This window comes from Muscardinus avellanarius (genome assembly GCF_963383645.1).
Source record: "Muscardinus avellanarius genome assembly, chromosome: 9".
Taxonomy (NCBI): domain Eukaryota; kingdom Metazoa; phylum Chordata; class Mammalia; order Rodentia; family Gliridae; genus Muscardinus; species Muscardinus avellanarius.
Window position 1 is genome coordinate 58,853,619 of NC_137795.1, and position 15,828 is coordinate 58,869,446.

General features: G+C 39.1%; 1 protein-coding gene across 2 annotated transcripts in view; it reads left to right on the top strand.

The window, feature by feature from the left end:
- Window positions 1-13,680: 13,680 nt before the first annotated feature.
- Window positions 13,681-15,828, top strand: part of CROT (carnitine O-octanoyltransferase) — a gene marked incomplete at both ends in the record, with an annotated part of 43,502 nt that continues 41,354 nt past the window's right edge. The window contains one exon of one of the 2 annotated variants that reach the window (XM_080701955.1): window positions 13,681-13,807. In XM_080701955.1, coding sequence (XP_080558081.1) covers window positions 13,693-13,807 — 115 coding nt within the window. The remainder of the gene's footprint in view (window positions 13,808-15,828) is intronic. The other variant, XM_080701954.1, reaches the window with a different exon arrangement.

The window sequence follows — 15,828 nt, forward strand, 5'->3', positions numbered from 1 at the left end:
AGAAAGAGGATAAGATGACAGCTGGAGGAAGCTACGAAGGTGTGGTTTCCCATTCATTATGGGTGGGGAGACTGAGCAGTTTTTCCCTTTTTACCTTTAAAGGAGCTTCCGCACACATGAATGGCTCATGTACTGGCCTGGGATTGGCTGTGAACTATGTGCTAGTGATCTTTATCCTGATAGGCTAGGCTATTTCCCATTGGAAATTCCCCTCATGGTTTTGTGCTATATATATGATTGCTTGAAGAGGAATAAATGAGATCTTGCTTGACTTGACTCCTGGCTCACGTGTGTGTGTGTGTGTGTGTGTGTGTGTGTGTGTGTGTGTGTGTGTGTGTTCGAGCCATCGGCACTCAACCTTCCTGATCAGCCCCACCACTGACGGGCAGAACCCCTGTCATACTTTGTCTTAAATTCCTATTTCAATTAATTTTGAAAATTTAAGTTTACCCCAACTTTTAAAAAAAGAAATTTCTCTCACTTTAGATAGGGAATGTAGCAGCTCAATGCACAGATCACTTCACAGGGAAGTATCCAAGATATAGGACAAGGAAAATGAAGAACTGGATTCTAGAACTCTCCACTTAAAAAGCTTTCATGGAATTCTTCATTTTATTTTACTTTTTTGGGTGGAAGCTTGCTCATGCTAGACAAATACCCTACCATGGTGTTACAGACCCAATCCTCTCAAGGAATTCTTTATTTCATGGAATTTTTGGATTTGTGCACCCACATGCTTTCTGAACATTTTCTCCTAATGCTTCATCCATGTAAGTTGAAAGGAGCGCTTGGAGCCTTGGTTAAGGAGTCCAGCTACATGGAAGGAGTGTCCTGTGAATTTTTAGCTACAGAAGTTGATATAGCCAAAAGTAAAAACAAAATAACAAAACAGATTATTATAGAGGTTGTGTGAATTCAGAGAAAGAAAAAACCTAAAGGTACTTACAAATATGATAATTGAGGTGAGCCATTTTAGTGATTCTGAATATATAGAACTAAAGTAAAAGCTAGCCAGGAAGTAGCAAATAGGGGAAATCACTGGTTGTCAGAAGTGTTAACAGGAACAGATGGCTCCACCAGGTCTCTAATAAAAAAAATGAAACGACCAGAGACTGAGACAGGATGGTCATGGGTTCACAGACAGCTTCAGCTACTTAACCGAGGTCTTCTGCAACTTAGTGAGACCTTGTTAAAAAAAAATAGAGCTAGGGGTGTAGCTTAGAGGTAGACTGCCCCTGGGTTCCATCCCTAGTACTGAAAAAAAAAAAAAAAAGGAAACTCTGGTGATTATGTATATGGCCCCGTGGTTGAACATGCAACATGCACTTAGCATACAGGAGGCCCTGGGTTCAATCCCATGTAGGGAGAAAAAAAAAACAGAAAAAAAGAGGATTTTTAAAAAATATGAGGCTCCGGGCATGGTGGCGCATGCTTGTAATCCCAGCATTCAGGAGGCTGAGACGGGAGGATCGTGGTTCTTGGACAGCTTCAGCTACTAAGCCAGGTCATTCACAACTGAGTGAGACCCTGTTTTGAAATTGGAAAGAATAAAAAAATAATAGGGCTGGGTGTGTCACTTGTCACTTGGAGGTATAATGTCCCTGGGTTCCATCCCTGGTACCATAAAAAACAAAACAAAACAAACAAACAAACAAACAAAAAAAAACCAGAAAAGAGCTGGGTATGGTGGGGCATGCTTGTGATCTCAGTACTTGGGAGGCTACGACAGGAGGATCACAGGTTTAAGGACAGCCTCAGCAACATAGTGAGACTCTCACCAACCTAGTGAGACCCTGTTTCAAAACAAAAAATAAAAAGGTCTGGGGGTGAACTCAGAGGTTGAATCCCTAGTAACACACACACACACACACACACACACACACACACACACACACAAATAAGAAAAAGGAAAAGGAAAGAAATGGTTTCTTCAAAGAAATGTGCTATAAGAGTTTGTTATAAAAGTAACCAGTGATCAGAAAGGGGAATTATAAACAAGATCTGTGTGTGTTTACTTAATATCACTCAAAGTGAGATCTTATTTGTATACAAGTGTATTCCAAGTCCTTCATATGTTAAAGTAATATATGTTTAAATTAACTTGCCATCATAGAAAAAGGATGTGTAGATTTTGAAGGAATGTGGACTTTGAAGCAGAAAAGGAAATTCTCCATCAGCTTTTTGATATTAATGATGGCAGGACAAACATCAAACCATGCCCGTACCTCTGCCTTATTATACAAGCATTGCTAATTAAATTATAAGTAATATGAATTTAAATCTATTTAGAACATAATTTTATATATCTTTGATATTACAGATGGTACTTAAGATCACATAGCATTTCAGATCATCATAAGTATCGAATACCTTGACATGCACTAAAGGAAAATTCCAATTATTTGTGCTTTCCATTTAAAAATGTTGTAATAGCTTTAGGGGTGACTTCATTTTATCTCATGGCTGGTATAAATTGCCATGATAAAACAATACAGAATAACATTGCTCTATTTTTAATATGTTCCCCAAATTCCATGTATTGCAAACTTAATCCATAAAGTTTTAATAGGATTTCATGGAATAATAGGCTAATAGGTTACTGAGAAAGTCACTCTGTATTTAAAGCAAGCCTTCTCTGGCTAGTTTGCCCTGCTTTGGGAGTCTATAGATAAGCATCCCCACCAGCAAGAAGGCTTTCACCAGATACAGTTCCTTGATCTTGGACTTCTCAGCCTCCAGAACTATAAGAAATATATTTCTTTTCTTTATAAATTACCCAGTCTGCAGTAGTCAGTTACAGTAACAGAAAATATACTAAGATAAACTTGAGATCTTCTCTATAAAACCATATTAGAGTTTCTATGTTTGGTGGCTTCTATCCTTTTTGATAATGTAATGACAAAAGAAAAAAATCAGAATGATGATTATGTATCCAGAAGTAGTTTTAAACAATGTATCAGCTTCAGTTGACTTCAATGAAAATATATATGCTTTTTTTTGTGTGTGTGGTACTGGGGATGGAATCCAGGGGAATTCTACCTCTGACAGACACCCCCAGCTGTATTTTTTATTCTTTATTTTGAAACAGGATTTCACTGAGTTGCAAAGTAGTTTCACTGAGTTGCTAAGTAGCTGAGGCTGTCCTCAAACCGCCATCTTCCTGTCTCAACCTCCCATGTACTGGTATTAGAAGCATGCATCAGCACACCCTGCTTATGCATTTCTTCATTTTGGGGGGGGGTACTGGGGATGGAACCCAGGTGCATTCTACCTTTGAGCTACACCCCCAGCCCTATTTTTTTATTCTTTATTTTTAAACAGGGTCTTGCTGATTTGCAAAAAGCCTAAGTAGCTGAGGCTGTCCTCGAACCGTGACCCTCCTGTCTCATCCTCCCAAATGCAGGGATTACAAGTATGTGCTACCATGTCCGGCTTGCTTATGCACTTCTAATAAGCAAGGTAAACTGGGCATGTACCAGAATATGAGGCATATTTTAAAAATGCCAAATATTCATTGGCTGGGACTATAGCTCAGCAGTAGAACACTTGCCCAGCATGCACAAGGACTCAAGTTTAATTTCCAGCATTACAAACAAAACAAAAACAAAAAAGCAAAAAAACAAAAAACAAAACTACTCCACTAGAAAGGTAATAAATTACAAGTTACACTCAAACTCCAATATTTTTCTGATTGAAAGCTGTTTAAAAGGCGGAGAGTTGCCGGGTATAGTGGCATGCGCTTGTAATCCCCGTGCTTGGGAGGTGTGGAGACAGGAGGATTGCACAGGTTCGAAGCCAGCCAGCGCTGGCTTAAGAGACCCTGTTTCCAAATAAAAATATAAAATAGGTCTGGGAGTGTAACCCAGAAGTAGAAGGGTTTCCAGGAACCCCAGTACCACCAAAAAAAAAAAAAAAAGTGGAGAGTTTATATTGATATAACATTTCATATTACTAATTATAAAACACGATTAAAAATGAAAAGTATTATCAAAATTCAGAACAGGTACATCCAAGTCAAGAATCCAAGCAAGGTGGTGCATGCCTGTAGTTCCAGATACTGGAAAGCTGAGCCAGGAGAGCCACTTAAACCCATGAGTTCAAGACCAGCCTGGGCGAGAGAGTAAAACCCTTACCTCAACAATAACCAAAAAATGGTACTTTCAAATGCCAGCAGGGAAGATGCACCACAATCAGGCAGGTCACCCACAGTTTCATGCATGGGTGACTGTTTTTTTCAGATGATTTTCACAGTTAGATTTGTTGATAATATAATTTGCCTTGAAACATTAGCCTACTGATTCCCACTGAGGTTTTACTATCATAGCCCTTTTGGAGGAGGAGGTATTTAAAACTAAGCTGAACTAATTTCCTTTTGAAAATAGATAAACATCACTTCTCTTATTTTTGGAGTTACATGGCATATGATAAATAGGTAATGGTATCCATATGGTAATATGGATATCCAGATGGTAATATATGGATATGATAGATGGATAATGGTATCCCTAGATACCATTAATATAAATATTATGCAATATATAGCCTATTAGCCTAAGTGATTAAAGATATTCATATTGTTGGAAGGCTAAAACAGGAGGATCACAGTTTGCAGGTCATTCTCAGCAACTTAGTAAGTCCCTCAGAGGGATACTGTTCCAAAATTAAAAAATAAAATAAAATAAAATAGGACTGGGGGTATAGCTCAAAGGTAGAATGCCCCTGGGTTCAATCCTCAGTGCCTAAAATAAAATCATATTGAATTTTACATTTGTGAATTTCACCTCATAATAAATGTATTAATTAAGATAGAACTGGGGGATATTGGGGAAAAAACAAGAACATTGCTATTTCTACTTCACTAAGTAGGTTAAATTGGTTTCTCAGAAGTATAATGTACATGAAAAGTCAATATCTATACACTAAATGAGAAATAAACATTGTATTCTGGTGTCTGTAGCTGTATTGCAACATGTTATTTTAAGAAGGCAAAGAATCCTGAATAGCTAAAAGAATCTTGAAAAAAGAAAAATAAATTTTGAGGGCATTTCTAGATTAAAAAAACCATGCAATATCAAGACATTGTGACACTGGATAAGGATAGATATGTAAGTGAATGAAATAAAATTGCGAGTCTAGAAAGAAACTCTAACATTTTTGGACTTTTTTTTTTATTTCTGGGATTGAACTCAGAGGTGCCTTACTACTGAGCTACACACCCAGGCCTTTTTATTTTTTATTTTGAGACAGTATGTCACTAAATTGTCCAGAATGACCTCATATTTGGTAATCCTTTTGCCTCAGCATCTCGAGTTGCTGGGATTATAGGTGTGTAACCTCTAACATGCCTGACTGGACCACTGATTTTTGACAAAGGGACCAAACCAGTTCAAAGGGCAAAGAATACTTTTTTCATCCAGTGGTCCCAGAACAACCAGATTTCCATATACAAGAGAATGATTTTTTTCCTACTTCATCTACTATAAGTGACACAGAATGTCACCTATAATAGATAGGCACACATTAAGAGCAAAATACAGCCGGGCGTGGTGGCGCACGCTTGTAATCCCCGCGCTTGGGAGGCGGAGACAGGAGGATCGCGCAGGTTCGAAGCCAGCCGTGCTGGCGTAAGAGACCCTGTTTCAAAAATATAAAATAGGTCTGGGAGTGTAGCCCGGAGGAAGGAGGGCTTCCAGGAACCCCGGTACCACCAAAAAAAAAAAAAAAAAAAAAAAAAAAAAAAAGAGCAAAAGACAGAAAACTCTTAAAAGAACACAGGAGCAAATCTGTGATCTGTGATTACCTGTACTTTGTGATCAGGTAATGATTTCTTAGATATAGCATCAGAATGACAAGTGATAGGAGCTGGGGAAATAGCTCAGTGGAGAGTGCTTGCCTGGTTCAATCACAACACTACAAAAATAAAATCACAAGTGATAAAAAAGAATTTTAATTAGTTGGATATATCAGTATTAAAAACATTTGTGCTTCAAAGGACACTATCAAAAAAGTGAAAAGGCAACCCAAATAATAGGAGAAAAATCTACACAAATCATATATCTCAGAGGGACTTATATCCAGAATTTATATATAAAATACACTTCAAACTCAACCACAACAAATAACCCAATTTAAATATGGGTAAAGGATCAGAATAGCCATTTTTCCAAAGGAGAAGCATAAATGGCCACTAAGCACACAAAAATATGCTCAACATTTAGTTAGTTTTCATGGAAATGAAAGTCGAAACCACAAGATAAATACATTAGGATGATCATAATAAAAAATATAATAACAAATGCTACTGTTATATTATTGTAATTAGGTGTGGAGTAATTGGAATCCCCATACATTGTTGGCAAGTATATAAAATTGTACTACTACTTTGTAGAGCATTTTCTGAAAATGTTAAACATAGAATTGACATAAGATACAGTCCTGCTCCTGAAATATACCCACGATAACTAAAAACATATGTTCACATGAAACTTGTACACAAACACTTATAGCAGCATTATTCAAACAGTCAAAAAAACTAGAGACAACCCAAATGTCCATTAACTGATGAATGGACAACAAATCCTGACCCGTCTATACAATGTGATTGTTACCCAGCTGGAGAAAAGAACAAAGTATGGATATATTCTAAAACATGGGTGAATCTATAGAACATAAGTAAAAGAAGACAATCATAGAAGACCACATACTATATGATCCTATCAAACAAAGTGTCTAGATTAGGCAATTTATGTTATTGGGTATATAAGACTGAGAAGTTGAAGAGAGGGTTGGGTAGAGTGACTGCTAACAGGTATGCTTCTTTTGGGGATAACACAATACGTTTTAAAATTAGATTATGGTGACTGCATAACTATGAATACAGAGGAAAAACCATCTATTTATGCACTTCAAAAGGGTGAACTTAATTATAAATTATACCTCAATAAAGCTGTTAAATGTTTTAAAATGTTATGTTCTGTTTAGTAATATTTTTTTTTTCTAAAACATAAAAATGTCATAGCTATCGTTAACTCTTCCCCTAGGACTCTGGAGGTAAACCTTCATAGGCAATAAATATCACCATAGGCAATCCCAAGTAAATCATCAGTGATAAAAAGAACCTCTTTGTCTAAAACACTGTTCATTTGCTATTGGTAGTGTAATGTTTTTTTAAGGCTCTAGGGAGATAGTGGAGTTAATTTTTAATATTGAGTTTATCTCTTTGCCTCTAGCATTATTTGGTTTACTGTTGGCTGTTTCCCCCAAAATCAGGCCTCTACTGTACCTCTTCTAGCAAAAATAAGAAAGGAGATCACATTATCATTTCAACATGTTCATTTTATACATCAGGATGAATTTAGGCTCCAGATACGTTTCATAGATTAGAGCTATTTACTATACCTCATTATTCATTAGAGTCACAAGTCTTAACAGTAAGCTAGCTATGCTGATTGAAATGTGAACTACTAGTATTTTTCTACTTTTCCTGGTAAAACTTATCCAGACTTGTCTGGATTTGTGGTATGTTAAGAAAGAGCTACATAGGAATAATAATAGTAAGAATAAATATATCTATGGTAACTTTAAAAAACTATAATCACCACTGATACAATTTTAAAGTTTTTCTTTAGGAAAATATTTTTATTCATAGCAGTTTTTAATCTTGGGACAACTTTTATTATCAGATATACTTCCAATCCCTGAAACATCTTCCTCCCCAAATGAGATCTTCTAAACCCACCTCTAAGAAATGCAAAATAGTTTAAATTTAACATAATTTAGAATATTCCATTAAAATATATGATACAGTTTTAAGAAAAAAAAATTTTTTTGTGGTACTGGAGATTGAACCCAGAGGCATTCTACTTCTGAGCTATTTTATTATTTTTTTTATTTTGAAACAGGGTCTCACTAAGTTGCTGATGGCCTCCCTAAATTGCGATCCCACAGGAGGATTGCAAACCTGTCTGCAATCCTGATCCTGATCCCCTGTTTTAGCCTCCCAAATACTGGGATTAAAAGCCGCTGTCATCTTGCCCAGTTAGCAATTGTGTGTGTGTGTGTGTGTGTGTGTGTGTGTGTGTGTGTGTGTGTGTGGTACTGGGGACGGAACCCAGGGGCTTTCTACCTCGGGGCTACACTCCCAGACCTATTTTATATTTTATTTTAAACAGGGTTTCATTAAATTGTTGAGAGCCTCACTAAGTAGCTGAGGTTAGCTTTGAACCTGGGTGATCCTCCTGTCTCAGCCTCCCAAGCGCCAAGTGAACTTCCGGTGTTCAGGCCAGACTTTACTACTGAAGGAGACAGAAAAGCTATTAATTTCAAATCTAGTTATTTATACTGTATTTGATAACTAATTCAAAGCCAGTATAAAATTTTGCTTTTGTTTTACACACACACACACACACACACACACACACACACACACACACACTGTGGGGGGGAGGGGAGAAACTGTATTTAAGATAAAAAAAAACACAGCAGCGTTATTTTATTTCCGATGAACTTAGAAACTAAATTAACCACATGTTCTTCCTGGAACGATAAGACAAACATCAGATTAGCCCCAACTTTGCAGTGTGAACCTCGCTGGTATTTCAAGGACTCTGGGTATCATGAAGGGCAGTAGCAGGGCGAGGAGACAGGAATGGTGCAGAGTCAGCAAACTCCAGCCTCCGAGCTGCAGGGAAAGAGGCCAAGCAGGGATCTGTGCGGTCACTGTTCTCTTGCCAGGACACATGGGGGGGACAATAAGATTCCTTTCTAAAACTTTGATATGAAGTCTTTCCTTGGGCGATGCAAGAGGCGTCACAGGGCGCCGGGTTAGCAGAAGTTGGGTGAAAAGCGGGTCTGAGCCATCGTTCCTGGGTCCCTACTTTTGTACTTGAGTGGGCGGAGCGCGGCCGCCCCAGGTCCTCTTCTAGGACCCGGGTTTGGGCGCCGATCTCCCACAGCGCCCGGCGGAAGGGGTGGCTGCGCGGACTTGGGAAAGCTAGCTGGGTGCAGGAAAAGACCCGACCTCAACACAGCCCAGACGCGAACCCTAAACTTGGGACGCCCGCAGGAAGTGGGCGGGCCCCCGCACTGCGCAGGCCCGGTCGGCCTCGGCTTCAGGCACTGGGCGGGACCCCGGTGCCCTGGAGCCAATCCTGTTCCCCGTCGTGCGTGAAGGGCGGAACCCTGGTGACCCTACGCCCAATCCTGTTCCTCAACATGCTCAAGGGGCGGGACCACGGTGACCATCCGGCCAATCCTGTTCCCCGACATGCGCGGGGCGGGACCCTTGCGAAGTGTAGCCCAATTCCCGCTGCTCTGTGGTTCGCGGCTGCGGATCCGGGCTGCTGTCGGCTGTGGCGCTGGAGGCGAGGAGCCGGCGGTGAGGACCGGCGGGCGGGGAAAGTGTAGTGGTGCTGGGCTGGGCTAAGGCGTGTTGGGCTGCAGAGGTACCGGGGTTGGCGGCGCTATGGTGCCCTCCCGCATCTCGCCTGCCAGGTCTAAGGGCAATCCTGGAGGTTGGGCCGCCCGGCTGGGCTGCTCCCTCGGGCGGGTTTCTCCGAGAGGAATCCGGGTTTCTCTTACTTGCTGTCCCCCTGAGTGTGCGGGGTTGCCCTGGGGTTGTTGTGAGTAGTCTCTACGCTTTCGTTCCCCCCCCCCGTCCCCTCTAGTGGCCCTGCGATGGGCTGCTGGCGCTGATACCCGGGCCCAGGAAGGTACCTGTGTCCGCCCCGTGGACTGTCTGATAGAAGGCGCGGTTGCCTAAAACCCAGTTAATCTTACAGAAACTTGATCCTGCCTTCTAGCAGATAAACTTTTCTGCGTGTGTCTGTAGCGATTCACAATTTGGAGGCTTGGTGTTTCCCAGCTCGTGAATTGAATTATCTGCTCCCCACTGTCTTTCACCAGCTTTTGTTAATTTTTATTTCTTCTGAAATTTTTGTTGTTTTTTTTCCTTCCTACAGTCATCAGTCTAGTTTAAATTCCTGTAGTCACAAAAACAAAATTGTTGTAACAGGTTCCTGGTAGTCATAAGCAGCTCATCTTGGTGTACTGGTATGTGACAATCTATTTCTTATTTTTCCTATTTCTCTTTTCCACTTTCTGGGAGTTCATTTCTTATTTTCTCTAGGAAGTTCATTATACTTAAATCCAGTGACATAATTTCCTTAATGATATTGGAATTACATTATTTAACTTAATCTTTGATTGAGGATTCAAGACAGTTCTTCAAGAAATAATCTGACAATCCATACTTTTAATGTTATCTTTTAGTCGGGCGTAGTGGCAAGTTTGTAATCCCAGCGCTTGGGAGGCTGAGACAGGAGGATCGCACAGGTTCGAAGCCAGCCTCAGCTACTTAGTGAGGCTCTCAGCAACTTAGTGAGACCCTGTTTCCAAATAAAGTATAAAATAGGTTTGGGAGTATAGCCCGGAGGTAGAAAAGCCCCTGGGTTCCACCCCCAGTACCACAAAATAAATAAGCAAATAAATAATGTTACCTGCTGGTGAATTGAGCACTGTAGTGAATATGAAATTAGTACCCTTGCTCCCAGTCTCCTAGAGTCTATTAAGTGGCAGAGGAGTATACAGAGAATATCTTTTCTGTATATGTGTATTAATTTCCTATTACTGCCATAACAAATGACTGCAAACAGTTAAAAGCAACAAAGACTTACTATCTCACAATTTCTGTAGATCTGAAGTCTGAGTTTAGCTGGTTATTTTGCATAGAATCTCACAAAGCTGAAATAAAGGTCATCTTAGGTCAGTATTCTTTTCTAAGGCCTTGGGGGAAAATCTGTTTCCAGGTTCATTCACGTTGTTGGCAAAATTCAGTTCCATAGGTACTTGAGGAAATAAAGTTCCCCTTTCCTCATTGTCTGTCAGCTCAGTTCCTTAAGGCCACCTGTATCTTCACAGTCTGCAACAGCATCTTAGCTGCAAAGAGCTCAAGTGATTAGGTTTACCTGACCAATCTTCCTATTTAAAGGTAAGTTTTTCTGTAGACGATAACCCAATCACAATCATAGGAGTAGTGATCTCATATTCACAAATGCTGAAGATTAGGGGGGTAGAATTTGAAGGCATTTATAGAATTTCTGTCTAGCATAATAAGGTTATTTCCAGATTGTAATCTCTTCCTTTGTTGCTTCTTTCTTTTCTTTTCTATTTTTGAGGTACTGGGGAGTGAAACCAGGGGCGTTCTGCCACTGAGCCACATCCCTAGCCTTTTATGTTTTTTATTTTGAGACAGAATCTCTCTAAGTTACCTAGGCTGGCCTCAAAATTAACATCCTTCTGCTTTAGTCTCCGGAGTAGCTGGGATTACAGGTATTCACCTTGCCCAACTTCACTTGGATTATTTTTATAATGTATTTTGGGGCATATATGTATTTTATAATGTATTTTTGGACAATATATGATCATGCATTCTATGATAAGGAAATTCAGTTAAAGTTACAAGCTGCCTGGGTGGTAGAAACGTCTTAAACAGTTCTATAGAGGAGGTGTGTCTACTGCGAGAAACATCTCCAGAATTCAGTCACTGAAGTGCTCACCTGCTTAAAAAAACACAAACACAAACCATAGGGCTTTAGGTAGAAGAAGAGCCCTGTGTCTTCAGTAGATCAAAGCCTTCAGTTTATATTTACCTAGGTAGCAGAGTCTGTATTTGGACCCTGATCTACATTTCTTTTAGGTCCAAAGCCATGTTTATGGATGTTCAAAACAGTATGCCCCTGAAGTTATGAGATGTAGAATGTGAAGAACTTTTAGATCATTTTTATACCTGGTGTTTGGATTTCCTGTTCATATTAGGGATATAGGCATCTCTTCTCCATAATAAAGAAAACCAAAATATGGTGGTATGAATAAAAGCTGTGGGTTGTTGTTATTGTTGAGAGAGGCTTTACTCTGTCACCTAGGCTGACATTGAACTCTTGGTTTAAGCATTCCTTTTTTTTTTTTTTTTTTTTTTTTTGGTGGTACTGGGGTTCCTGGAAGCCCTTCTACCTCCGATTTACACTCCCAGACCTATTATATATTTTTTATTTGGAAACAAGGTCTCCAGCGTGATCCTCCTGTCTCTGTCTCCCAAGCGCAGGGATTACAAGTGCGCCACCACGCCCGGCTTTTATTTTTCTTTTTAAATACATCTGGAGGTAGGATCCCAAGGCTAGTAGGGTGACTCACAACAACCTGGATAAATGGCTTCTGTAACTGGGTCAAGGGTTCCAGGTGACACTACCTGGTAAGAGTGAGAAGGAGGAAGGAGTAAACTTTTGGGGAGAAGACACGCAGTTTCCTTTTAGGAATGTGACCTGGAGGTGTATCACAGTGCTGCACTGAGTTCCATGGAGAGTAGTATGCCCAGCTAAAACTTGGGATTCTGTTACATGAAAAAATGGGAAAAAGACTGGCTAAAAACAGTTTCTTCCCTGCCCTTGGTTTTGATACTGTTTAATTTTGTAACCTATATATAAGTGAAATATTTTGTTTGGCTTTGCTATTAGTTTTAAGAAGTATTTCAAAAGACAGGAAATTCTCATTCAGTATGAATATTCCCGTTTTCTCAGCTGCTGTTTTAGTGTGTAACTCAATTTATAAAGTCTGCCTTGAGAAATCTCACTTTTTATTTAGCACTCATTTACCTTACTCATATTTTAGTTTCATTTGATTTCTTATACATGTGTGGAAAATATTAAAGATTTCTTTGGAATATGTGAAACCATTCTGAATAAGCCTATACCACCTACACAATTAAGTTATAGAAGCTTGTCCTATGATTTATGTGTTTTGTAATATTCTGTAACTCTGTACTTGAACAAGTCTTCTACACCCCTTCCAAACTCCTTCACAATTCTCTTTCTAAACCCATAATCCTTTTCTGTATATCAACTCCTACTTACCCGCTAGGCTTTGTACAAGGTCCCTTTTCCCCTAATACATTGTCTTCCCTCCTTTCCTCCCTCCTTCTTTCTTTCGTTCTTTCTTTCTTTCTTTCTTTCTTTCTTTCTTTCTTTCTTTCTTCTTTTTTGTACTAGCAGTGGAACCTAGGGGCCTTCTGGGGGCTATACCCCCAGGACTGTTTTTATATTTTATTTAGAAACAGGGTCTCACTAAGTTCCTGAGCTGCTGAGGCTGGCTTCGAAACTGTGATCCTCCTGTCTCAGCCTCCCAAGTACTGGGATTACAAGCGTGGGCCACCACACCCGGCTATACATTGCCTTTTCTGTATAGGGGAGAGATAACTCAGTCTAATAGATCTGAGTTTGAATCCCAGGTATGATCTTTTATTTAGTAATATTACTAATTCTTTCAGAGTTTTTTTTCAAATGTAAAATTGCAAAGGATGTTGCTTTTCTGAGATAATATGATGGTTAGGATGATGGCACATATTTTCTGTAGTATACTTCAGTACGTGACAAGTGGTAGGTGTTCAATAAATCCTGGCTATACTAGTCTCACTGATGGCTCTTTGACTTTTAGTACATCAAGTCTATACTTTTTTAAAGTTGTTGTTTTTTTATCTGACAAGTATATAAGTTTCATAAAGACTAGCACCAAGTCCTTTTTATAGTGGGGTTCCTAAATACAGGCTTAGTGAATTGGACCTAGTGTGTATAAGAATATTTATGAGGTTGAAGTTGTGAGGGCTGTCTCTTTTTTCTTTAGTTTTCCTATTGTGACTGTATCATGGAAAATCAACTGGCTAAATCAACTGAAGAAAGAACATTTCAGTATCAGGATTCCCTTCCATCACTGCCTGTTCCTTCACTTGAAGAATCATTAAAAAAATACCTTGAATCAGGTATGCTCATAATCTTTTAATATGTATTCAGATTCTTAGTAACTTAGAAAATATGATACTATTAGAAGTTGATTAGGGTCTAATTGCTGCAGCTTCTGGGCTAAGATAATGTGTCTTGAAAATATACAAAATGATATTTTTTTTCTCTCTTATTTTGATTCATCTTCAGTAGCTTTCTGAGAAAGGATATTTGGGAGAAAAAGAAAAAAAAAGAATAAAAATGTGGTTAGTTGATTGGTTGACTATTGAATTCTGATTTGGAAGTGAGTTTTCATAAGAATTTAGAAGGTGGTGTCCTCTTAAGAAGTATGATACCACTTTAAATTTGAGGCCCTAAAGATCCCCAGCACTTCCCAGTGCCGTTTTCCTGGCATCAAGCACATGGCCCTTTGGCAGATACTGTTTATATTTAAACCAGAGCAGTGCCTTTTGCTTTTTGGTCGATTTAGTATTTGACATAATGAATCCTATTTTTGAAATTTTTTAAATTTTTTTGTTCTCTCCTGTGAGGGGCTTTCCTCAAATATCTGCTGAACATCCTTAAAGATTCATATTTAAGAGACAGACCCAAAAAGGCTGACTTGGGTCTCTGTGAACATGTGTTGGACTTGGTGACCAGTGGGCCTTATCGTTGGATAATAGGGCAAAGACCTAGCAATTCCATTCAGATATATCTGAATTTCAATATTCTTCTCTCTGTAACTGATCACTTTTTCAAAGAGAAATTATCTAATTTCATTCTTAGAAGACATAAGCCAGTGATTCAGGGTATATATTTTTGCTTTGCTTGTTTCTTTTTTAGTAGTGGTAGGGATTGAATCTAGGTCCTTGGATATGCTATGCAAGTGCTCTGCCACTGAGGTATACCTCTAGCTCTCATGTTTTTATTTTTTTAAATTTAATTAAATTAATATTTACCTTTAAACGGATAAATAAAAACAAAAAATTATAGCTATTAATAGGGCACCATTATAACAGCATAAGTATAAATGTGATGTCCTTATACAGGTATGTGGTGTGCAATGTGTATACTAGGTTGAATGCATTTTCTCAAACATGTATCATTTTATTATGGTAAAAGTGTTCAAAATCTATTTCTCTAGCTTTTCAAGATTTATAGTACATATTTGTTTTCCGTAGTCACCCTACTCTGCAATGACACCCAGAAACTCTTGTTTCTAACTTTTCTAAGTATAACTGGACTTACTGCTCAACCTTTCCCCATCCCTCCCTCCTGTGCGGCCTCCCTATCCTCTAGTCTTACTGTTCTACTCCTAACTTCTATAAATTTTTACTTAGTTAATTTTTGTGATTCTAGGAGTGGAACTCAGGGACTGTCTTCCACTAAGCTACATCTCCAGCCCTTTTTGTTTTTTTATTTTGAGGCACAGTCTCACTAAGTTGCTGAGACTGGCCTTGGATTTGTGATCCTCCTTCCTCAGCCTCCCGAGTTGCTGGGATTGCAGGCATGCATCATCTCACCTGACCAACTTTTATTTTTAGATTCTGTGAATGAGTGAGATCTTGCAGTGCCTGTCTTTCTGTGCCGGGCTTATTTCACTTAGCATATCATTTTTCAGTTCCATCCACGTTGTTGCAAATAACAGGATTTTATTCCTTTTTATGGGATAATAGTTTTCCATTGTGTATTTTTGCCACATGTTCTTTATTCGTTGATGGACACTTAGGTTTCCATTTCTTGGCTGTTGTTAATAATGCTATAATGTAAGGTGTATACTTTCATTGTAATCCCCGTTTTGCCAGTATGTAACAGGAATACATGTCTTCTGTTCTGTGTAGTTCAACTTCTTTTGAGAGTAAACCTTATTGTTTTCCTCTTTCATTGCTGGGCTTTGTAGAGTGGAGAGAGAGGCAAGTATGTTTGAGGGTTTTGTCTGCTGCTTTTGAAGGTTTTTCACCTTCATTCCCCCCTTGCCTTTGGAGGAACCATGTGTCTTGAGTTCTTGAACCCATTGTGGGTTGTACTGCGGGAATTGGCTCACAGGTCGATTTACATCTAA